At 42.5% G+C, this 25,056-nt stretch overlaps 1 protein-coding gene across 2 annotated transcripts; it reads left to right on the top strand.

Annotated features, from left to right (window-relative positions):
- Positions 1 to 33: 33 nt before the first annotated feature.
- On the top strand, positions 34 to 23,276 carry TPMT (thiopurine S-methyltransferase). 2 transcript variants are annotated; one of them, XM_055570731.1, is made up of 9 exons: positions 34 to 149; positions 6,297 to 6,480; positions 7,622 to 7,714; positions 10,723 to 10,855; positions 14,648 to 14,700; positions 15,361 to 15,435; positions 20,472 to 20,557; positions 22,125 to 22,169; positions 22,578 to 23,276. In XM_055570731.1, exons 2-9 carry the CDS (start codon positions 6,341 to 6,343, stop codon positions 22,688 to 22,690), a joined length of 738 nt encoding a protein of 245 aa, XP_055426706.1. In that variant the 5' UTR covers positions 34 to 149; positions 6,297 to 6,340; the 3' UTR covers positions 22,691 to 23,276. The 2 variants fall into 2 exon arrangements, with proteins under 2 accessions (XP_055426706.1, XP_055426705.1); XM_055570730.1 differs by having other exon boundaries at positions 55 to 149; positions 6,280 to 6,480.
- Positions 23,277 to 25,056: the final 1,780 nt, after the last annotated feature.

The raw sequence follows: 25,056 nt of genomic DNA, 5'->3' as shown, positions 1-25,056 counted from the left end.
AAGCCAGGACGCCTGGGGAGGGGGGCGGGATCTGTGCGCCGTGGGAGGGGCGAGCCCGGGGTGGGGCTGAGCCGGGGGCGCGGGTCTTCAGCCGGTGCGGCCCCTGGGCAGCGCCAGAGTCAGCGGCCGGCGGGCGGACAGCGCACGAGGTAGGGGCCGCTGGGCGCGGAGGAAGGGGTGGTGACCAACGGGCCGTTTGCGAGTGTGAGTGTGTGATCGGAATCGGGAACGGGGCACCCCACCGTGCGCGCACCGCCCGGCAATCCTTGCCCTGAAATGGACTCGGGGAGCCTAGTGGGAATGGGTAATGAGTGACCTTTCTGAGTCCCTGATTAAAGTGATCTCCAAATCACTGTCGGGTATGGTTGATTTTAAGAAATGAGAAATACTTGCCAGAATAATGAATGGTGCGTGGGGGCGGGGAAGTGGGAGAAATGGGGTGTTGTAAATATCCTGTGTCTTGCGCCATGGTAAATGCGTAGGTGTATGCATATGTAAAAGGAAATCACTGAGCCACACTCTTAAAATTTGTGCACTTGAGTTTAAAATCTTCAATTTTAAATTTACTTCAGTTTTCTAAATTCTACAATTTACCAAAATTTTAAAGTAAATTTACTGAATTTTACTAATTTTAATTTAGGAAAATTTAACTTCAATTTACTAAATTTTCAATTTGCTAAAATTTTAAAATAAATTTAAAGCAGAAACGTGGTTTTATTGAAAAGGTGAGGAGGAAACCAGACTTGGGAGAACACCCAAGGAGATTTGTGCACATCTGCTATTTCTGTGTATGGGTAAGATATGATTGTGGAATTAGCCTGTCCTGATTCTTATAATTTTGCAGTTTTATCTTGTTATAGAAGGAAATTTTTTCTTTCTCCAGAAAGGGACGTGGACAAGTTAAGCACATGTTGAGAAGCTATGAGAGCAGCTAAGAAATGACTAAATTATATTCATGATACCAAGTCTGTGTGAGAGGGGTATGTGTGTTAAGTTGCTTCAGTCGTATCTGACTCTTTGCAACCCCATGGACTGTAGCTCACCAGGCTGCTCTGTCCATGGGATTCTCCAGGCAAGAATACTGGAGTGGATCATCATTTCCTTCTCCAGGGGATCCTCCTGACCCAGGGATTGAACCCAGGTCTCTTATGTCTCCTGCACTGGCAGGCAGGCTCTTTACCACTGGCGCCTGCTGGGAGGAGAGACTGTTACTGTTAGCCACTCAGTCGTGCCAGAGCTGAACTATTCCAGGCTGCGTTTGTGCTTTGTTCAGTCATGACTCCTGTGACCCCATAGACTGGAGCCTGCCAGGCTTCTCTGTCCATGGGATTCTCCAGGCAAGAAGACGCAAGTGGGTTGCCATTTCCTTCTCCGGGGGATCTTCCCGACCCAGGGATCGAACCCTGGTCTCCTGCATTGCAGGCACATTCAAAGAGAATATTGCTTGTGTCAGTCTGATTCTTTACCGACTGAGATAGAAGGGAAGCCCAATAGGCTGCCCTTGTTCTATGATAAAACAATGCTTCCCTTTTAAGTAGAGAACTGTTTTAATCAGGCTCAAGTTCAGGTGTCAAAATTTGTGGCTGAAAATGGAAATGGGAAAACTACAACTCGCTTCTCTATACACGATATAGTCAGATACTCCTCCCACCTCTCAGAAGACTCAAGAATCACCTCCTGACATGTCAGGGCCTTTCAAAAGCCATTTGTTAACAACTGTTTGCTGGAAAGTGATTTGTGTTCTTAATTCCAAGGGAGGTGCCTTCTCCATTATTCTCCATTAAATCCTAAGCACACTGAAGCCCAATTTGTCAAAAAGGGAACTTTTTCTTGAAGAACTTCTTTTCCGTGATGTTTGCTGTTCTCATAGATGAATCATTAAATTAACTCCACTAAGATTAGCCTGCTAGTGTAATCCAAACCAAATTAGTTTCACTAATGATTCAAAGGATATGTTAGAACTATTGTGTTGTATTGTCCTTATGTAACAAATTTCATATTGAAAAGGCAGACATTTTCCACATACCTTCAGGTAGATTTGCAGTTATGTTCGCATGTCTTTTTTCCTTAGTCCTCTTTGTAAAGGAAAAAAAAAAATAAGGAACAAAGAGTATTGCTCATCATCCAGTTATACTAAGGGTTAAATTGCAACCCCCTGCAGAGAGTGATATTCCCCAAGTGTTTCAGGACTTCAGGAAGGAAAATAAGAGTGAGGCATTATGTGTTTTGGATCAATGGCCCCTAGATAGCATGCTTCAGGGAGAATTACAGTGGTCCCAGATTTCTGCAACTTTTTGTACACAGAAATCACTAAAATCATTAACTTGAAGTATCTGTTCTTTGTGATTAGCAGTAATCTTTTACCAAGATGTATGCTAGACTATGGGCTTCCTCAGTAGCTCAGCGGTAAAGAATCTGCCTGCAATGCAGGAGCCACAGGAGACGCAGGTTCAATCTCGGTGGGGAAGATCCCCTGAAGGAGGGCATGGCAACCCTCTCCAGTATTCTGGAGAATCCCCATGGATAGAGGAGCCTTGCAGGTTCTATAGGGTCGCAAAGAGTCAGGCACGACTGAAGTGACTTAGCATGCATATGCATGCTAGGCTACATATTTTTCCTAGTTAAAAAAAAAAAAAAATCTTATGTATACAGAACATACATATTTGGAGCATTTTCCCGGAGCTATGCTCTGAAAGGCTGTGCCCCTAAAAGACTCTCTCCCAGGCTATTGTCCTCAGTGAGGTCCCCAAATAAAATTGAAACTCATAACTCTTAGGTTGTGTGTTTTTCTTTAGGTCAACACCTTTGTATGCATTTTCCCATTTAAAAAAAAAAAGGTTTAAGAAAAATATTTGAAAATGCAGACTTGTGGGAAAGAGGTGGGATACTGAATCCATGCATCTGCTTTTATTCCTTCCTGAAACTCCACCAAAACAACAGGATTTTTAAAGGCTTAAAGGAAGGACAGAAGAGAAGAATAAAATTTCTAAATCAAGGAAGCAGATGGACAAGTGGTGAAGGATTTTGCAGACTGAAGAAAGCTAAATTCTAAACCAGCAATGGGGAAGCCAGTGAGCAATCCTATTTGTAGTGTAGAATTCCCCAGTGCTCACGTTAGCAGCACCAGGTATCTCTGGGAAATGGAAGGGTCTGGTCTAAATTAAGGCAATTGTTTGAAATTCTGATTCCTGAAAAGCTAAGTTCCTGATCCCTTCCTCAACTTCCTGCTCCTCACGGCATCAGCAGACCATTGCAGGTTTATTCCCTGGAGAGGGTACAGTCTTTGGACTGGGAAGATACAGTTCACAGCTGGGGATGGGAGTACCATACTGAAAGTACAGAAATTAACTGAACACAAGCAAATGAATGCTGGCACCTCCTTCCGCTTTTATCCTTTTCTTGTGGGCGGAGGAGCCTGGTAGGCTGCAGTCCATGGGGTTGCGAAGAGTCGGACACGGCTGAGCGACTTCACTTTCACTTTTCACTTTCATGCGTTGGAGAAGGAAATAGCAACCTACTCCCGTGTTCCTGCCTGGAGAATCCCAGGGACGGGGGAGCCTGGTGGGCTGCCATCTATGGGGTCGCACAGAGTCGAACACAACCGAAGCGACTTAGCAGCAGCAGCATGTGAGTACAGAATCATGGTCTCAAGGACTCAAGCTTTCAACAGGAATTAGAAGGTCCATTTTTGGAAAGTCTTGAATCCAAATAAATAAATAAAGATCATGACATCTAAGTTTCCAAATGATATCTGCTCACATCATTCTACACTAAAGTTTAGAGTCAGTAAGCTCCATCCACAAACTTAACCTTATAATCAGCTTTTTGGTTTTACTCTTAAATGTGAGTAGGTAAGGGGGCTTCCCTGGCGGCTCAGTGGTAAAGAATCCACCTGCCAAGCTGGAGATGCAAGCTCAATCCCTGGGTCAAGAAGATCCCCTGGAGAAGGAAATGGCGACCCACTCCAATATTCTTGTCTGGAAAATTAAATGGACAGAGAAGCCTGGTAGACTACAGTCCATAGGGTCACAAAATCAGACATGACTGAGTGACTAAGCAATTGCTAGGCATTTAAGGACAGTCACTAGTTTGGAAGACAGAAGACAAAACCAACAGAAAAAGTGACTCAGTAACAAACCATGCGGGTAAATAAAAGAAAATATTATGGCCATTCTGTACTTAAAAATAAAATGAAAAGAGAGCATCAGAAACAAAAAGGAGCTCTTAAGAAGTAAAGACTTGAAAGCAGGAAAGAAGAACTAAATAGAAAGATAAAAATAAGGTGATTTCTCAAAAAATACAGCCAAACAGTGAAGAGCTAGAAAATAAAAAAAATATGAGTGATTTACAGTATTGGGTCAGGAGATTCTATTGTTATTGTTGTTTAGTCGCTCAGTGGTGTCTTACTCTTTTGGGAACTCATGGATTGTAGCCCGCCAGGCTCCTCTGTCCATGGGATTTCCCAGGCAAGAATACTAGAATGTACTGTCATTATTTCCTTCTCCAGGGAATCTTCCCAATTCAGGAATCGAACCTGTGTTTGCTGCACTGTAGGCAGATTCTTTACCACTTGATCCATTTGGGAAGTTCTACAACCACATAAAAGGGGTCTGAGAAAGAGAAATAGAAAAAAAGGGGGGAGGGGATCAAAATCATCTGAATAATTCAAGACTTCTTCCAGAATTGAAGAATATGAGCTTCTGGATTAAAAGAACTACACCAAACAGATGAAAGTGGACCCAGAGTAAGGCATAGAATTATGAAATTGCACCAACTAAGGAACAAAGCAAAGCTTTGAGAGAGAGAAAAATATTGGCCACGTGGAAAAACCATCGGAATCCAAATGTCTTTGAATTTAAGCATTAACTCTGCAAGCTAGATGATAAGGGAATGATTTCTTCAGAATTGTGAGTGAAAATGTTTTCCACCTGAGAATTCTTACCCAGCAAAACTATACATCAAGGATGGGGAATGCTCAGTGGCTCAGTCACGTCTGACTCTTGGCAACCCCATGGATTGTAGTCCTCCACGCCCCTCTGTCCATGGGATTTTCTAGGCAAGAATACTGGAGTGGGTTGCCAGTGGGTGGGGAATAGTATGAGGATATTTTATACATGCAAAGTTGCAGAAGAAACCCTTTTCTCCCATACGCCCTTTCTCAGAAAGCTGCTGAAGGTTATACTTTACCAATATAAGGGTGATAACAAAAATAAGAGGGGGATAGCCAATTAAGGAAACAGGGGATCCAGCACAAGATAAAAAAGAAAGCTTCAGAATGATGATCGGGAAGGACCCCAGAAGGCCGGCTGTGTACCACGAGAAGAGAGCATCCACGTTAGAAGGCTCTTCTCTAAGATGACGTTGATAGGATATCTGATAACTGAAGAGACTGGGATTGGGAGAACTTAGTGCTGAATTAGTAATAAATACATAGAAATTTTATAAATGAAAAAGCCAGATAGTTATTAACTATAGAATAAAAAAGTTGTACAGAAAAGGAAAAGTAATCATAGAATTCTACATGTCTTAGCTGAGAATAGTATTTACCTAGTCATTGTAATGTGTACTTGAAATATTTAATCACAAATATGCTACATGTGCATGGATGCAATAAGAAAAATGAGAAGGTGGTGTGTGTGTCTGTGTGTGTTGGCAAGTTCAAAGAGGGCTAAATGCTGATATTTTCTAGATGCTTCCTAGAAGTGAAAAATTAAGATACAAAATAAGCATGGTATTTGAGTCATATTTTGAGTTATATGTCAAGATTCAGCTAAAAGAATTAAAGATGGTTGCCTCTCGTTAGAAATGGGGACCTGCTTCCATAACTCTGTTGAACTCTAAATTGTGTACAACATAACATTGGTTAAAAACAATAAGTAAACATTAAAAGAAGTTTTCAAAATTAAAGAACGAGATGTTAAAGGGACTTCCCTAGTGGCTCAGTGGTAAAGAATCCGCCTGCCAATGCAAAAGAATGAGATGTTAGAAAAAATTCTCAGCTAACAAAAGTTATACTGCCTGTTTATTTATTTTTTTATCCTCTCTCTCTTTTTTAAAAAGTTAAACTCTTTTACTCTAAGATGTAATTCAATTTATTTAAAGATCCTTCCTAATATGGATTATGAGGTATGCCGTTACCATCAGACTCACTGAAAAGTAACTTTTGTGTGGCTTTTCCTTGAATATTGAAATATTTTTTTAAAGCTACACTGCTGGAAATATTAGAGGTTTGTTTCATTTATCATAGAATTGAAATGCCCTTACATGACACCATTACAGACATTTTTCATTTTTAGGCACTGGGGACATTTGGTTGTGAGCCAGAGCCATCTACAAAATCATGGGTGATACAAGAGCCTTACTTGACAGTGAAGAGTACCCAAACACTGAGGTTCAGAAAGACCGAGTGCTGACTCTGGAAGAATGGCAAGAAAAGTGGGTGAACCACAAAATTGGATTTCATCAAGAACAAGGACATCAGTAAGAAATGTTTATGTTTATATTAAATGTTGGTCTATAACAGAAATGCCCCATTAAAAACTGACTTTGGAAATAGAAATAATAATATAGGTACACATTATTTGACTGATTTTTAAGATACACAGGTTTAGTTTTTCACATTTGAGCATCTTTGAGGTCAGAATGCATCTGTGGCATGTCATGGTTTAATTGGCAGTGATATTTCTTCCCGTGGAGTATAAATCATGGTGCGACCTACAGTTGATGGCATCTTCAATTTTTGAAATATGTCTTACTTTAATCCCCTGTAACACCTATTCATTGGTCACGTGTGTTTATACATACCCAGATGCTCAAGCTATGTTAATGCTACTATCTCTTTATACTGAAGAGTAGTGGTGTTATGACTTTGCTTTCCAATAGCATATGTTCAAATGTTAAAGTACTGTCTACATGGTGGAAGAAGAGAAGTTGAGAGAAATTAATGTGAGCTTCATGCTGAGCAATAATGGTAGTAGAAGTCAGCTTTGAAGCAGCAGCAATAAATGATGGCCCATTGGCAAGTAAAGTGGTCATGACAGATGTTCCTTCGTCCAGGCAGCCACCCTGACTGCCCAGGGAACATTGTTATTATTATTACATTTGCACACTGAGTACTAGTTGGGATATCATTCCAGAACCATTGTATGCGTTCTCTCTGTTGTGTAGCTGGCCTTAGAACATACACACAGGTCGTGATGGATGGTCTGACTCTTACGACCCCATGGACTATGTAGCCCATGTAGCCAGGCTCCTCTGTCCATGGGATTCTCCAGGTGAGAATCCTGGAGTAGGTTGCCATTCCTTCTCTATCACATAGGTATACATTTTTAAAACATATCAACTAACGAAAAATAAAATTTTGATTTTAATTACTAACCAGGAAAATCCCAGGTTTGGGTCAGGTTAACCCCTCACTAGCTACATGACTGAGCAAGCTGCTTAATCTTCCTGTTTCTTCATATGTAAACTGGCGATTTTAATAACCAAGGTTCTCTACTGAGTAAAAGTTGTTGGGAAATATTATGTGAGATAATGCATGAAAAGTACTTAGCATTATATGATTGTAGTCCTTTCCTCTGTGCCTTGGGCTAATTAAAACATTTTTTTTTTTTCTTCCCAGGCTATTAAAGAAGTATTTGGATACTTTTCTTAAAGGCGAGAAAGCACTGCGGGTATTTTTTCCCCTTTGTGGAAAAGCAGTTGAGATGAAATGGTATGAGCAGATAAGCATGAACATACTCTCTTGTCTTGATGATAAATACTGTGGGTGAATATTTAATAGGATGTAAGTTTTAAAAGTTCCTTTCTCAGGAAATGTACAGGGATTCTATATTTAGTAGACTATTATGGATGGGTTCATAGAGGCAATATTTTCAAACAGTTAAGACACTGCCTAAACAGAGGGGTGAACTTGTCTTTTTCTTTATTGAGTTAAGAAAAAGAATTAGTTTAGAACCATTGAGATGGGAGAGGGGAAGATGGAACCAGTTTTTCATCTTAATTCTCCTTCACCTTTGTGCACGGTTTAGTTTTTGTAGGTGTTTTAGGAATGTGGCTAAGTTAATTTTATGTATTTTAAATAGAGGTGGACAGAAAAATGAATTACAGCTTTTTGGCAAGAATGTATATAGTCCACAGTTCAGCTCAACCCTCCCTCCCTCAACCAGCACGTAGGAGTTTTTGTTTTCATGAATCATTGCTAATAAAACCAGTGATAAAGAAAGTGTTTCTTGTGAGTAATTCTCTGTGAAAAGAATTCACTTTAACTAACAAGCCACCCTCACTATGGGTTACCCTGACAATTGTTTCCTATACAGAATTTGTTGTAATGATTGATGTACAGATCCTATCTATGTGCCAAGATGTACTATTTATTTATAAGCATGAACACTGAGAACTTTGATCATCAAGCAGGAAAGAAAAATAAAATATATGAAAACGATTAGTAAGTGGAAAAATACAGTAACTTAAAAATGCTCTGTTCCCTATGTAAATATAGGTGGCCAAACCACAGAATATGTATGCATTGGGAGTGGATTTTTGAGTGGGGACAGTGACATTTTTGCAGCCTGCCACCGCTCCCGCAACTTGTAGCTGAGAGCTTTTGCAAGTGGCTGCTGTGCCTTAAAGAGTCTGCTGCTGCTGCTGCCAAGTCACTTCAGTCGTGTCCAACTCTGCGCAACCCCAGAGACGGCAGCCCACCAGGCTCCCCCGTCCCTGGGATTCTCCAGGCAAGAACACTGGAGTGGGTTGCCATGTCCTTCTCCAGTGCATGAAAGTGAAAAGTGAAAGTGAAGACGCTCAGTCATGTCGGACTCTTAGCGACCCCATGGACCGCAGCCCACCAGGCTCCGTCTAGGTGGCCACAAAATTGAGAACATTACATCCTAACTGACTCACTGAATCAGACAAGAGAATTTCTTTGGAAACTACCTGCAAGAAAAACATTAACTCTATGAACAGATTGTTTTATTGTCCTAAGTGTTAACAACCTGGTTCTAGCAGAAGCTTTGAGGCAAGATTAGAAAATGGTATAAGGAAACAGCCGATTAAATGTGATTGCTGAAGATTCCTTTAGACTTTAGGGTCTAAAGTCATTTATAATAAGAATGCCAGAACTCAGCTACTGTAATTGTGGGCGGCTTTCTAGGTGGCTCAGTGGTAAAGAATCTGCCTGCCAATGCAGGAGACATAAAAAAGGGGGTTCAATCCCTGGATGGGGAAGAAACGCTGGAGTAAGAAATGGCAACCCGCTCCAGGTTACCTGGAATGTTCCATGGACAGTGGAGCCTGATGGGCTACAGTCCATGGGGCTGCAGAGAGTTGGACATGACTATTATTGTATAAAAGTTGTTATGTTAGAGGATTTTTCACTTACGTAATAAATTTGTGTATTAAAGGTCTATACAGATATCCAACGTGAATAGTAAACTATTAGCTGAAACTCAAAAACATTAACATAGTGTTTAGGACATTTTCTTAGATTTTGGGTTTTCTTAGGGCAATGTATTACAGTATAATCCAGTCTGTGTGAGTCTACCGTAGGCTATGCTTCATTTTTCCACGTGTAAAAATTTGTACTTTTTGACTTCCTTCACCCATATCACCCATCACTCACCCCCATGCTCTGGCAACTACTAGTCTGCCCTCTGTATCTATAAGCTTGTTTTTGTTTTTGTTAGATTCCACATGTAAGCGAGATTATATGCTGTTTTTCACTGATTTCATTTCACTTAGCGTAATACCCTCAGAGCCCATCCATGTTGTCATAAATGGCAAGAGTTCAATTATTTATGACTGAATAATATTCCATTGGGACAGTAAAGTTTTTTTTAATGTGTATCCCAACTCCCATCCCCATAAACTTCATGATTTTATTGCATGATTTTGCGTGGTGCAGTGGTTTTTAAGAAGGCCTGTATTGCATCATAGCATAAATGACTTATGTGTTTATTTAATGTGGCATAAAAATCAATACTGTACCTGGGTATTTGTGCCACCAGTTCTGTTTTCCCTGAAGTCTAAGATCCCAAGACTGAATCCTGTAACCATAAAGCTAATCAGGAGAATACTAGCTATTTGCATATGGTAATGAAACAAAATTCTGGGTAGGGTTTAGTGTAGATAAGTGGAAATTTTAGCATTGTTACAGAAATGGATGCTCATGTTCTAGCCCTGTGTACTCCAGTACTATATCTTATCAGCCCCATGTGGCTATTTAAACTAAATCACACAAGCCACGGCTCAAGGGCCCTAGGCTACGTGGTTAGCGGCTGCTGGATTGAACAACACAGGTAGAGATTCTTCTCTCATCACTGAAAGTTTTAATGGACAGAGCTGATTTCGAGAAATTGAAAAGCATGTCAAATTCATAGGATGCTGTTAAATCAAAAACTCTTCCAATCCAGTCCATTTTTAGTAAATCAGCATTTTAAGGTATAGTTTTCCAAGCTTTTAAAATTTCCCCAAGGTCCTATAAAACCTTTTCTCAGAACTCCACATAGCATAGGGTTTGTGAATATATAGATTATGTTATATAGAATATGTAGAGAATATATAAATCTGCTTGCTGTGGATCTGCATGTTCTGTGAAACCCTGTGAGTCTGAATTCATACAAATCTCATAAAATTAAGGAAAATATATGCTCACTGGTGTATATGCTTTTATTTAGTATTGTACTCGAAAGAAAACTTTAAGTGTAATTATATGATTTGATGCAGGTTTGCAGACCGAGGACACAGTGTAGTAGGCGTGGAAATCAGCGAACTTGGGATACGGGACTTTTTTACGGAGCAGAATCTTTCTTATTCAGAAGAACCAATTATGGAAATTCCTGGAGCCAAAATATTCAAGGTGTGTTTTGGTTTTGGCAAATATTATTTCCATACCCCACAAAAAAGGTTTTTCTCAGCATGAGTAAGTGAAGACACTATACACATCAGATGACCCCTCTTAATCTTCAGATTCACCAGGACTTTATGTAGCATAAGGAGCAGAAAAAGATAAACAATATATAAGTGAAGACACTATACACATCAGGTGACCCCTCTTAATCATCAGATTCACCCAGACTTTGTATAGCATAAGGAACATAAAAAGATAGACCATAGCTAGATGTGAACAACTAGACATGACAAGCCAAGATCAAAGCTTATTTGTCATATTTTTGGTTTGGGTTTGTTGGCTTTTTAATTTATCAACAAATGTTTCTGAGAACCTGTCAAGGGCCACACCCTGCGTAAGACACAGAAGAGATGAAAACACTGTCCCTGCCCTAAAGAATCACTTAGTTTAGGAGAAAAGAGAAGCATAGGAGACTGTTTGTCATACAGGGAGCTCAGTGAAACGACTTGGGGTATTAAGCAAACCGAGAGGGAAGTTTCCTAACCCAGCCTAAGGGGAGCTTCCTGAAGTGTGGTGACAGTTAGGGCTGGGACAGGCAGGGCGTCAGGTCAGCCAGCTCAAGTGCCCTGTGAGGCTGGTACCTCATTCTGCACCACAGGGTTTTAAGTGGGAACGTGACAGCCAGGCTTTCTTTTGCAACCAGCCACAGTGGCTCAGATGGTAAAGCATCTGCCTGCAATGCTAGAGACCCAGGTTCAATCCCTGGATGGGGAAGATCCCCTGGAGAAGGAAATGGCAACCCACTCTAGTACCTTTGCCGGGAAAATCCCATGGACAGAGGAGCCTGGTAGGCTACAGTCCCTGGGGTTGCAAAGAGTCAGACTCGACTGAGCGACTTCACTTTCACTTTCACCCTTGTAGCCTCAAGGGAAGTGAGTTTGAAGGGCGGTAGCCCCCTGGCAGAGAGACCAGATAGGAGGTTGTGAGCAGTGGTCCGGGAAAGAACTTGAAGGGCTGCACTGGGAGAGTGATGGGGTGCTTAGAGGAACAGATGGCTTAAAGCCATGTTTAGGGTGTCACACTGGGAAAGCTTTGGTGATTAACTGAATGGGAATCCAGAGGGTGATGAGGTTACATTTCCAGCTCAGATGACTGGTTGGATGGCAGAGAGTACAGGAGAAACAAGTTGAAGAGCAGAGAAAATGAGCATTGTTCTGGAGATGATTAGTTGCAAAGATGTGTGGTATGAGAAGGGGGTACTGGCAACTGTCTCCAAAGCGTGGGGCAGTGTCTGGGCTGGAAATGATAGATTTGAGAGTTGTCTTCTGCCTGTGACCAGAATGATCCAGTGAAGCTGCTGCACTAGCTTGGAATAATAATGTGGAAATAAACAGAATCTACCCAAATGAGAACAAGTAGAGACTGTTTGTTCAGAGGGAGTCAGCCAATTGCATTTGGCAGAGGCTTAAAGCCTGGCAGTGGGGTGGGAAAGCTTCCTGGTAAAAGATGTGAAGGCTTCAGGTGCTATGGGCTAACTCGGAGCAGCACCCCGGTGACTGCTTTGGGAAGCATGTTTGAGTTGGAAGAGACGGGGAGGAGGGGTGGTGTTATAAATCAGGGAGGATGGTGGTCAGCTGACCACCACCCTGTAGGGTTGCGGTTTGACTTCCCAGGCTGCTTGCTCCAGAGGCTATGGGTCTGAGTTCTCTTATCAGACATGAGTTGTTGGTAGGTGCAGTCTGGCCACTGTGTGTTTGTATATTCAGTCTCTCGCTAAGTACTCTGTTCTAAAGATTGAAATTAATCGCTCAGGTCACTAGGAAGCTTGAGAGTACTTTATTTTACAGCTTCCTCCCAGTTCATTTTTAGATCGTCTAAGAATCCCAGTTGCCTCGGTCCAGAGAGGCTAGTCCTCCTGGGGGCCATGGTTCTCAGCCCCAGTTGCTGCTGCTGCTGCTAAGTCACTTCAGTCGTGGCTGAAGCCACGGGGCTGACTCTGTGCGACCCCATAGACGGCAGCCTACCAGGCTCCCCCGTCCCTGGGATTCTCCAGGCAAGAATACTGGAGTGGGTTGCCATTTTCTTCTCCAATGCATGAAAGTGAAAAGTGAAAGTGAAGTCGCTCAGTCGCGCCTGACTCTTAGTGACCCCATGGACTGCAGCCTACCAGGGTCCTCCAACCATGGGATTTTCCAGGCAAGAGTACTGGAGTGGGGTGCCATTGCCTTCTCCGTCTCAGCCCCAGTGGCACCTTTGAAATTGTCTGTGGATCTTTTAAGATTCCCAGTGCTCAGGCTAATTAAGTCATAACCTCTAGAGGTGGGGCCTGGCACCAGGTCTGTGTAAACCTCCCCAGTGAGTCCCATCTGCAGCCTGAACTGACATTCATGGGCTGTTCTCCTGGCCTCTAGGCCCCTCCTCCCTGTGTTTCCAGACGGGTCTGCAAAGGCCTGTGCTTCTCTCATCGTAGCCTCTGTTGGCACCTCATTTCAGAATAAAATCCAATATTTTCAGGCCCTTTAGTACCTCTCCTACCCTGCCCCTCTCCTAAGCCCAGGCTCCTCACTGCCCACCACTGTGATATCAGCAGATGCATCTAGCTGGTTCATCCGTGGCCACCTTTTGTTCCTCCTTTCCCCGAGCGAGGGCAGTGAAGTGAAGTCCCCACTCTGTCTGTCTGTTCCCACAGTTCTGGGCACACAACCAGAACAGCACAGCCCATCCTGTATCGTGGTGGCTCTCTGTTCCCACGCCTCGCTGCCCCCACCAGGCTGTCCTTACCGGGGTCAGGGCCTGTATCAGATTTACTGCAGTCTCTAGAACCCGGGCTAATCCTGTCCACTAGACGCTTGGGAAATAAATGCTCATCGGCCAGTGAAAGAGAGAAAGTGGGGAGTCAACAGAACTGCACTTTTAAAATGTCTGCCTGGTAACTGAGCGATCTGTGTGCTCGTCTTTAAGGGAGTTAAAATGTCAAGATTCTGCTAAAGGGAACCTTGCTAAAATTTAACAAGTTCCAGAGTAAGTGCTAATTGATTTTCAGGGTTAACCAATCTCTGATTTTCCTTTCCTTTTTTTTTTTTTTTTTTGAGTTGATCCCAAAGAATCCCATACTGGTTTTTAATTTTTTTTTTTTGGTTTTTAATTTTTTAAAGTGCCATTATTTTCAGTTAAAAAATATTTGCGAAAGTTGCAAGGTTCAGGAAGTGAGAGGGAAAAAATCGAGAGGAACTCACCGAAATGATTGAGAATCACTGTTCAGATGGTGGCAGGCAGGTTTTTTCTTTATTATGTAAATTCTTTATGCTGCTGCTGCTAAGTCACTTCAGTCGTGTCCGACTCTATGCGACCCCATAGACGGCAGCCCACCAGGCTCCCCCGTCCCTGGGATTCTCCAGGCAAGAACACTGGAGTGGGTTGCCATTTCCTTCTCCAATGCATGAAAGTGAAAAGTGAAAGTGAAGTCGCCCAGTCAAGTTTGACTCTTAGAGACCCCATGGACTGCAGCCTACCAGGCTCCTCCATCCATGGGATTTTCCAGGCAAGAGTACTGAGTGGGGTGCCATTGCCTTCTCTGAAATTCTTTATAATGTGGTCCATATTTATTTTACAATTTAAAAAATAAACATTTAACAAATGATGTGTGAAGATGATTTGCCTTGAAATTATGTCCTTTATGTTTTTAATTACATATTCTTTACTACCTATGCTCTGTTTTGTCCCCTCTTTTTCTTTTTTTTTCCTCTAACCATTCAGGTACCTCCTAATAAAAATTTTTTTTTTTTAACTTTTTCATTGCAGAGTTCTTCAGGGAACATTTCATTGTATTGCTGCAACCTTTTTGATCTTCCCAGGTAGGACTGATGTCTTCCTCTCCACTTTTAAAAATCTGAGTGTTTGCTAGACAGTGATGAGGTAGGTTGAGAATCTTTTTATCACTTCCATCCAATCTGCAGTAGCATCCATGAAAAACATTCATTTGAGTCTGTGTTCTGCAGCTGTTTTTACTGGAGCCTACATGTCTGCACACATGATATCTTTGTCCTTGGGTAACTTCTAAGCTCTGGAAAGATTATTTTGATCCTAGGAAGGTAGGGAAAAGGAGGGGAAGAAAATGTCTTCCACTTCACACCTGTGTCTGTAACGGAAACGCGTTTCAGTCTTAGACGGACAGAGGGGAGATCTCTTCTGAGAGTTCCTGTACCTGTTCCAGGGGCTGAGAGCAGAGCTGTTGCAAAGTGTCCCTCGTGCTTCCTTTGCTCCCAAGTCCAAGCTGCTGCCACCAGTGCCCAGAACTAGGCGGAAATGGACAGCTGCACACACACACACACACACACACACACACACGTGTACACACGTGTCAGCACATCCCTAGAGATTCTGAAGGAAAGCATCTGTGAGATCCCAATTCCTTAACTGCTGGTGAGGTTCCAGCACATTCCGTGGGGAACCCTGTCTTGTTAAAGATTTGGTTTTTCTTACAGAATTTTTTTTTCTCTTTTTCTTTCTGGTAGAGCAAATATTGGCAAATTTGATAGGATTTGGGACAGAGGAGCCTTAGTCGCTGTTAATCCAAGTGATCGCAAACGGTTAGTGATTTGGTTTCTTTAATTATGTTGTTTCCCCCCTTTCCCCTTTTTAGCCTTAATTCAGTATCTCGTACTTTTTCTGGTTTATAGAAGATTCCTAGACTTTTACTAGTTTGGAATAGCTTGTTGTATTTGGAATTAGAAGACCTGTATCCAACAGTATCTTGGTCTAAAAAATATAGGATTTGGCTGTGGGGACACAGGCACAAGACTTGTGGCTCTGTCACTTCTAAGCCGTGTTACTCTAGTCAGAACATTCAGTTCCTCTAAGCCTCAGTTTACTCCTCTGTAAAACTGTAATATTTCTACTCATACCACCCTCCTCACTTCCACTGACCCTGCTGCTGCTGCTAAGTCACTTCAGTCGTGTCCGACTCTGTATGACCCCATAGACGGCAGCCCACCAGGCTCCCCTGTCCCTGGGATTCTCCAGGCAAGAACACTGGAGTGGGTTGCCACTGACCCCACCAGCTAATAATATTTGTTGGATTATTGCCATGTGCCAGACTTTGTTGAAATGCTTTATGTTGATCAACAAGTTCATCTACAAAGTTGCCCTGTGAGGTATTAGGCCATCATTATTCCCATTTTACAGATGAGGAAAGTAAGGTCAGAGAGGTTAAAAGTTATATGTCCACAGGGTGGCAAGCAAGAGCATGACAGAATTGAGATTCAGGGATGTCCCCGCTGGTCCAGGGGATTAAGATTCCACACTTGCACTGCAGGAGATCCCTGGTGTAGCAACCAGATCCCACACGCTTCGCAGTGCAGCCAGAAGATAAAATAAAACAAATAAAAATAGTTAAAGCCACGCCCATGCCTCAGCCCCCTCATACGGCTGTGGTGGGAATGGAAAGAAATGACACATGCAGAAAATACCGTGTCGACCCTAAATGACAGTTTAAATATTAGCCGTTACTGTATTAGGGCTTTTGATCTGGGTATTTTGAGTGGCCATTCATCTCTACCTGGTCTTATGAGAAAATTAAACTCTGAGAAGGCGTACTGAGCGAAATGTGATCCTTCCTGTGTACTTTCCAACCCAGATGTCATTCACAGACTCATGTGGGTGTAGCACATAAATATTGAATTATTTAGTTTTATGGAGGCAGACTCATAGCACGTGGCCAAAAGGGTTGGGACTACACATCAGTGAAATGAAGTCTCAGATTTTAAAAGTGAATTGTTTGATGAATTAGGCTTGTTGCCACACCTCATCTTTTTTTAATTAGACCATGCCACATCCTCTTAATATGTATTTTTCCCTTTTCTTTCTGACACTGCGTCTCTCTTCTTCCCTCTCTGGGACCCTTCCCTACCTCACATGCTTGGAAGTCATCGTTCCCTGAAGGACCATCCTTAGCGGGACTGTTCCTGCCTCTCCCCTGTACGCCCTCCTTCAACGATCGCTTCAGTTCTCCTGTTACTGGAAACTTTCGTTCCAGTGTTCAACAAATAACGCGTTAAGTTCCTACTGTGTCTAAAAACACACAATGCTGGGGAAATAACTGAACAAGTGCACGTTGGTATTGGCCCTCGTCGTTTCTGTATTTCCAGTTCTGTTCTTTTCCAAAAGCTGCTGTGGAAAAAACCCAAACAAACTTTTTGGCCAACCCCAAATAGATATAAAACGTTAACTCATAGTAAGTGAAAGTGAAGTCACTCAGTCGTGTCCGACTCTTTGCAACACCATGGACTGTAGCCTACCAGGCTCCTTTGTCCATGGGATTTTCCAGGCTTCAAGAATACTGGAGTGGGTGGCCATTTCCTTCTCCTAACACATAGTAAAAGGTTAATAAGTATGTGTTGAGTCAATAATTGAGAACAAATTAGACTGAAAACCAGGGAAATACCGTTTCCCAGCAGCTACTATTGCCTCTTCCGTCCTAGAAATGAAGGCCTTCCAAGTGGCCCCTGAACTGTTTAATTCATGGTAAGAAAGAGTCATGAGGCTCCTCTGGATTCTGTATTCCTGGTGCCCTTCTTCTCTTTTCTCCCCTTTCAGCCATCTCTGTGTGAGTGTGAGTGTGTCTGTGGTCACAGACCCAAGAACTCCTGAGAACACTGGCCTTTGTTTCCGGAATAACTGTTTATTTTGAGCCATTGGACAGATCCACAACTTTATCTTACATTTAAGGTTACTTAGTGCTTTATCCCAGTCCTGCCTTCAGTACTGGGTGTCTTCCTGCTGAGATTACATATGGGCGAGAACTGCTGTGTTTTCTGCTATGACTCTTAGGCCTTTTGTCTAACATCAATCATATCTCTCATTTTTCTGAATTTTTGGAAACAAGTTGAGAAAGTCTGCATTCCAAGAAGAAGGATGCTGGTGAGCCCCAGGACACCCTGCCGAACCCATCTGACTCATCACTTCATGGGGACAGCTAGTTCTTTCTTCTTAAAAATGATAATCAGAAAGTTAAGACGCGAAGGTTTCTGCTCAGAAGTTTGCTTAGGGCTGGTTCTTTTGCATGCGAGGAAGAGCGACCAGCTCAAACCAGCTGGAGTTTTAGGGGCGTTTATGTCGTGGATGCCGAAGGAAGAAGTCCCTGACTTCTTAACACATACTGTGCTTAATACAAGTGCTTACAAGCACATACAAGTGCTGAATACATACTGTTCTAAGCACTTTCTATGTGTGAACTCACTGAATCCTCACAACCGCCTGTGCGTTCACTGCTAGTCTTATCCCCATTTAACAGATGGGGAAACTTGAGGCACAAAGGGGTAAAGACTTCGTCAAGCTTACACAGCCAGTAGGTGGAGAGGTTGAACTTTGAGCTTGGGGACCTTGGCGAGCCCGCCCTCCTAATCTCCACCCTGGACAGCCTCCCTGATTTCTCCCAGGGCTCCAGACAGGGCTGGCATCACAGCTGGACCCGGTGGAAACCCGTATGCCAAGTGCCAAAGCGCCTTACCCAGAGCTCTGCAGCCTGTTGACCTCTGTCTGTCTCTCTCGTGGCCACTCACCTCCTTGTGTGCATCTCCTCTGTCCTCCTGCCTCAGCACTCGGCTTCCTCCACCGACACACTCCTGCTCACATGTATCTGACTCACAACCCTTAGCCTTCTCAGCTCCAGCCACCGCCCAGAACAGCAACTTCAGGGTTTAGTTCAAAGACCACAGTGAACCATCAACTCCTCTTTTTTTTTTTTTCTTTTGAACTTTTAATTTTATATTAGGGGCTTCCCTGGTAACTCAGTGGTAGAGAATCCACCTTTCAACGCAGGAGACACGGGTTGAGTCCCTGGGTCAGGAAGATCCCCTGGAGAAGGGAATGGCCAACCCACTCCAGTATTCTTGCCTGGAGAATTTCATGGACAGAGGAGCCTGATGGGCTACAGTCTGTGGTGTCGCAAAGAGTCAGACACAACTTATCCACTAATGACAACAAACAATATTTTATATTGGAGTATAGCCCATTAACAATGTTATGATATTTTCAGGTGGACAGCAGAGGGACTCAGCCATACATATACATATAGCCATTCTTCCCCAAACTCCCCTCCCATCCAGGCTGCCACATTACATTGAGCAGAGTTCCCTGTGCTATACTGTAGGACCTTCTTGGCTATCCATTTTAAATACATCATTGCGTCCATGTCCATCCCAAACGCCCTAACTATCCCTTCCTCCATCCTTCCCCTCTGCCCCTGGTAACGGTAAATTTATTCTCTTAAGACTGCAAATCTGTTTCTGTTTTGTAAATAAATTCATTTGTATCATTTCTTTTTAGATTCTGTATATAAGGGATGTCATAGGATATTTATCCTTTTCTGTCTGACTTACTTCACTCAGTATGACAATCTCTAGGTCCATCTATGACCAACTTCCCTTTGGATCTAACTCAGTTTCCCAGTGGAGTCATCTGATTGGTCAAATTCATCATTCTGTCTCCTGGTTGGTCTGCTGATGGGCCCTGTTAGCATCTGGTCCCCACTCTGAACCCATCAGACATGGCTGGGAAGTGGTATTGCCTGCCGCCCAGGACACCTGCTCCAAGGGGCAGCTGCAGTGGCGCTCAGGGGTCATGCCATACTTGCAGAACTTTAATGTTCTTGAATTTTGACCTGTTTATCAGTCTTGCACGCGGGCGTGCTAAGTCACTTCAGTTGTATCTGACTCTTTGTGACCCTGTGGACTGTAGCCCACCAAGTTCCTCTGTCCATGGGATTGTCCAGGCAAGAAGACTGGAGTGAGTTGCCATGCCCTCCTCCAGAGGATATTCCTGGCCCAGGGATCGAACCTGCATCTCTTATGTCTCCTGCACTGGCAGATGGCTTTTTTACCAATAGCGCCACCTGGGAAGCCCGTTTATGAGTCTTCTGTCCAGCTAAAAAGAGGAAAGGGATTGTTTTGTGCCTCTTATCTGAGCCCCCTGGCAACCACCCCATCACCCTGAATATTTGTTAGACTGCAGCATCCCCAGCCCCACAGCAAACCTACTGACTCAGTTTTGGGATGACTGACGCCCAGGCATCTTTTCTTCCCACGGATGCCCAGGTCATCTCGATACCAGCCTGGTCTGGGAACCACTGCCCCAGAACTGGCAGTGCTTCGGGAAATACATGTTCAAAGCTGACCGGCCTCCGGGGTCCAAGTCACTCTGGAAGGAGCCTCTCCTCCACTTTATTTGACATCTTCTGGTCTGAGGGGCTCTTTCCTGAACCTGGCTTCCTTTTATTTTTTTTTTTCCGGTCTGTTCCCTGAGGCATTTGGATCTTAGTTCCCCTATCAGGAATTGATCCCACGACCCCTGCTTTAGAAGTGCGGAGTTTTAACCACTTGACCTCCAGGGAAGTCCCAAGAGCTCCTTTTGATTCCCATCTTGTTTATCTCCCAGCTTAGGTGGGTAACATCATTTGCTGAGCCCATTTCTGGCTGTTTAGAATAAGACTCGACTCCATGTGATTTTTTGGAGAATTAAACTCAGTAACAGAGGAAAGGAAAGCTGGGCTTCCCTCCCTGCATCTGGTCCTCCACAGGCCTTGACTTTGTAAAGAAATGTAACGCATGTCTTTTTGTATTCTTTTCAGCTACTCAGATGTAATGTTGTCCCTAACGAGACCTGGGTTTCGGTACCTCTTGTCTGTTTTTTCTTACGATCCAACTAAACATGCAGGTACAGTTTCCTTTTTGTTCTTTTTCTGGTTGCCTTGTTTCCTGATTTCTATGACGGGGATAGCATTTTTTTCTCCTACTTTATCTCATGGGAGGCATCCTGCCTATATACATGAAGTCTGTGTCAGCCGTGATGGGGGGATGGATGCGTTGGGCTGATGCCAACAAATACAATTACATCTTCATAGGAAGATGGGGTGAGAAGCGCACGTGGGAAGGTAGGAGGTGGGCAGGAAAATCTCTAAACTATTGCTGCTTTTTAATTGCTGGAATTTTATAATTTATTGCATGTTCTTGTTTGGTTGCTAAGTTGTGTCCAACTCTCTGTGACCCCCATGGACTGTAGCATGTGTTAAAAATAACTGTATATTTTTTGAATGTGTAAAAGGGATGTTTTCTTCTGGATTCATTTAAATGTGTTTGAATATTAACGCTTGACCTTTTAAGTCATGGCTTTTCAGGAAGAAGTGAAAACCAAGTGCATAGACTTTCAATTCATAAACATTCCCGTTTGGATTTTTAATGGAGCTTTTTAAAAAGTGCCTTGTTTTATACATATTAATGTTAATATTTTTTTTTTCTGTTTGAAGAAGTCAGTTCTTGAAAACTCATTAAAAGATGAGACCTAGTGGCTATAATTAAGTCTGGGAACATTCAGATGGAAATAAAAACTAAGGGAGACAGATGTCAGCCCTGCAAATGTGATTTAGCAACTTACTGACCAGAGAGATGTTAACACATCTTTCGTTTGTGTGTTGTGTGTATGTGCTCAGTCGTGTCTGGCTCTTTGCGACCCCATATAGCCTAGCTGGTTCCTCTGTCCATGGGATCTACCAGGCAAGAATACTGGAGCAGTTTTCTATTTCCTTCTCCAGGGGATCTTCCGGACCCAGGGATGGAACCTGTGTCTTTTATGTCTCCTGCACTGGCAGACAGATTCTTTACCACTCTGCCACCAGAATGTTACTGACTGAGACATTTCAAAATTCACTTACATAATGAATCGCCAGCCACAGGTGTTAGTTTCAGCAAAAATGCCCCAGTCAATAATGTGTTAAATTCCCTTCCTGAGCAGTAGGCCTAAGGAAGGGCCTGTGGGAAGCAGACAGAGCAGGCTCTGTCTGGGGTGGAGGCTCAGAATACCTTCTAGAACGGGGCAGAAGTTGTTTCCTTTAAAGTGCCTGCAGCAAAATGGGCAGAGTGTGTAGAATGAGGGACTGTGCATGGTCGAAAATCTATGCTCTGGAAGCAGCAAGTCCCAGGGGAATTTGTTCATGAACTTCACTCTCACGTCCCTGCTCCCAAGTGCCATGGCTGACTCAGTGTCTCATGTAAGCTGGAGGTGCGCATCTGCCATTACCAGTGGTTAGCTGGTCTTTGGTATAAGATGTGCAAAATAAGAAGCAGAAAACGTGTCCCATCCTCACCTATTTGGATAATCGAGTTGTATGTGGAAGGAATATCCCTAGGTCATTGGGAATAAGCTGAGAAGTGGGCCCTGAAGGTTTGTTTCTCTTTAGAATTAGATCTGTAGAGCTTGCTCTTCACCATGTTTCTCTTTTAATTAGGTCCACCATTTTACATTACAGATGGGGAAGTTAAAAAATTGTTCGGTAAGTTACAGATGTGTGCTATAACTTTCTAAGTAAAGTCAACTGTTTTGAGCTGTTAGCAAACTATTAATATCTGAAGTACTTAAAAATCCAAAGCCATTTTATTGGAGACTATTTTAATCCCCCAAAAAGGGACCCATCTCTGTAATATGCCTTTTTAGCTAAATGGTATGTTTATGTTAAAGACATCTCAATTCTTCTAGAGAGATGGTATATTTATTTTAACTCTTAGGAGTTAAAAATGATAATAACATTCAGAGTTGAGAAAATGTACTCTTAGTATTTTCCCATTTTCATTAAAAAAAAGAAAAATCTTCAGTACACACAGTTTTTAAATCACGATATGTTTTTGAAGAATTGATTGTATTCGTCATAAAATTTTAACTTGCCACTTTCTTTTTGTTTCAGGTTCAGTATGCAATATTCAATGTCTAGAGAAGGTTGATGTTTTTGAAGAACGACATAAAAGTTGGGGAATCGACCAGATTATTGAAAGGTTATATCTATTTACAGAAAAGTAAATGAGACCTAAATAGAAGCAAATAATATCAAAATGTTTTTGAACAATTGAAAATTGTGCTAAGGCATGCAAATGGATGACTTTTGGGGAAAAAATTGTTCACAAATCATATCACAGATCTTTGCTAAAAAATGCTTATAACTTTTTAGAAAAAGCACATGTTTTGGAAAGAAGTGTATGACTGAGAATAAAATATTATACTTGTATGTCTTACAGATTGTAAGAATTTTTTACAATCAGCATGTATTACTCATATAATTAAAAAATAAATAAATGCAATGTATGTAACAAATATAATAGAAAAAAATGGTATCTTTATGAAGTTTAGAAGCATTGAGGAGATGTAGCACTTTTAACAGGGTTCAAGGTAAAAGCTAACCATCTAAGACATTCTAATAAAACATTAATTTTTACTATAAACCCTCAAATTGTACTAAATCCTAGCATTCCTTTTCACATTTTTCTTCTTATATAATTTTATATGCAACAGAATGAAAAAAAATTTTTTTTAACTAATGAAATTGACCACTCTATAGGGAACAAAATATTTTTCCCAAACTGTAAAAATAAATCATTTTTAGAAGTTTTTTCCTGTGTTTGGCAGTTTTTTGTTTCTCTTAATTTAATCTTGTTTAAATGATAAAGTCTTAAGAAGTGAAGGTGTACTTAGGGGTGGGTTCATGTCTGTTCATTATGAAAGTTTAGATTCAAAACTTTTCAGTTTTCACTAACAGTCACATTTTGTTAAATCAGACATTCCTCTCTTACTGCACCACCTAATACCTAAACGATTCAGCTTGTTTAGCTCATTTTAGTAGGCTGGGGTGCATTATTAAAATTATTTAATGGTGTGTGTGTGAAAATTTGAGAAGCGTTGACATTTCCAGATTCTCATTTCCAACCATACAGCTCCAGCTCATTTTTCTGTGGGTGCTCGAAACGTTCAAGCCTCTACCACTTACCCCTCACCACCAATCCCTCACCACTGGAGCCCAGCACATGGTGGGGGCATAAGTTTATGAAATTAGATAGGCGGGTGAGTGCTGGAGGGCAAGGTACCCTTGGGGGAAAGCAGAGCTGGAGATGTCACCGGACCCCAGGTCGAGTCCAGGGAATCACGCAGGTGATGGAGACCTGCCTATTACGGAGGTCCCCCAAGGCTGGCCTGAAACTCAAACCTTGCCAACCCAGGAAGGGTTCAGGCTGGCAATGGTAGCGAGTTTTTGCTCCTGTGAGCTCCCAAGCCCGAGCTAAGGTGCCTACTGTCTTTGCTCCTTCTCGGTTCAAAAGTTGCATCTCTCCTCCTGGACTGAGATGCTTCTAGTCTGTGCCACTGGCTGTCTTCCTGCCTCTGGTCGTTGTCAGGTACACTCTGCGACATAACTGTGTCCTTGGACTTGTTCTGGGATTCCTTCTTAACTGCATGTGTGTGGCGTGTCTTCCCACGCTTGCAAAACCAGCAGCCCGCCTGCTTGAGCGCTGACTCCATCCCCAGACTCCACGGCCTGTCACCCTGCACCCCCTCTCTGCTGTCACCGCTTGAGCTGGGTCTCCATTTCCCCTCCTCTTCCGCCTGGTACTTTGCACAGCAGTCAGCCACTGACCACAAGACCCGTTCTTCAAACCCTTTGTCCCCTTTGGGGCTCCTTCTAGGTGGAAGCAGGAAGAGATGGTTGTGCTATTCCTGGGCCCTCTAAGGGAGGAGTATTGGAGGAAAGTACAGAGGAAATCCATGGAGACTTCACCACAGAGGAGGAAAGATTCTTCATAGGAAACTCAGAGTTAGGCTCAAGGAATTTCTTTTATTAATGATCATGTGTTTATATGTGACAAGGATTATACTCTATAAGGTACTTGAGAAACCTTTCAACATGGACTTTAGAGATAAGCAAGTGCTTAGCATGATTCCTAGATAAATGCTATTTTCCTAACAGTGCTTCCTATAAATACTAGAGAACCATCAAAGGAAAGTTTTAACATTGGGGTTTGCTGCCTGTATGTTGCATCCTTTTAAGTGTTCATTAGTTTATCCATTTAAAAAACATGTGTTGGAAGAAAAGCTATGACCAACCTAGACAGTATATTAAAAAGCAGAGACATTACTTTGCCAACAAAGCTAGTCAAAGCTATAGTTTTTCCAGTAGTCATGAATGAATGTGAGAGTTGGACCATAAAGAAGTCTGAGCACTGAAAAATTGATGCTTTTGAACTGTGGTGAAGACTCTTGAGAGTCCCTTGGACTACAAGGAGATCAAACCAGTCAATCCTAAAAGAAATCAACCCTGAAAATGCATTGGAAGGACTGATGCTGAAGCTGAAGCTCCAATACTTTGGCCACCTGATGTGAAGAACTGACTCATTGGAAAA

This window comes from Bubalus kerabau, chromosome 3 (genome assembly GCF_029407905.1).
Source record: "Bubalus kerabau isolate K-KA32 ecotype Philippines breed swamp buffalo chromosome 3, PCC_UOA_SB_1v2, whole genome shotgun sequence".
NCBI lineage: Eukaryota > Metazoa > Chordata > Mammalia > Artiodactyla > Bovidae > Bubalus > Bubalus kerabau.
The sequence above is the reverse complement of the archived record's forward strand: the minus strand, read 5'-3'. Positions and strand labels throughout refer to the sequence as shown.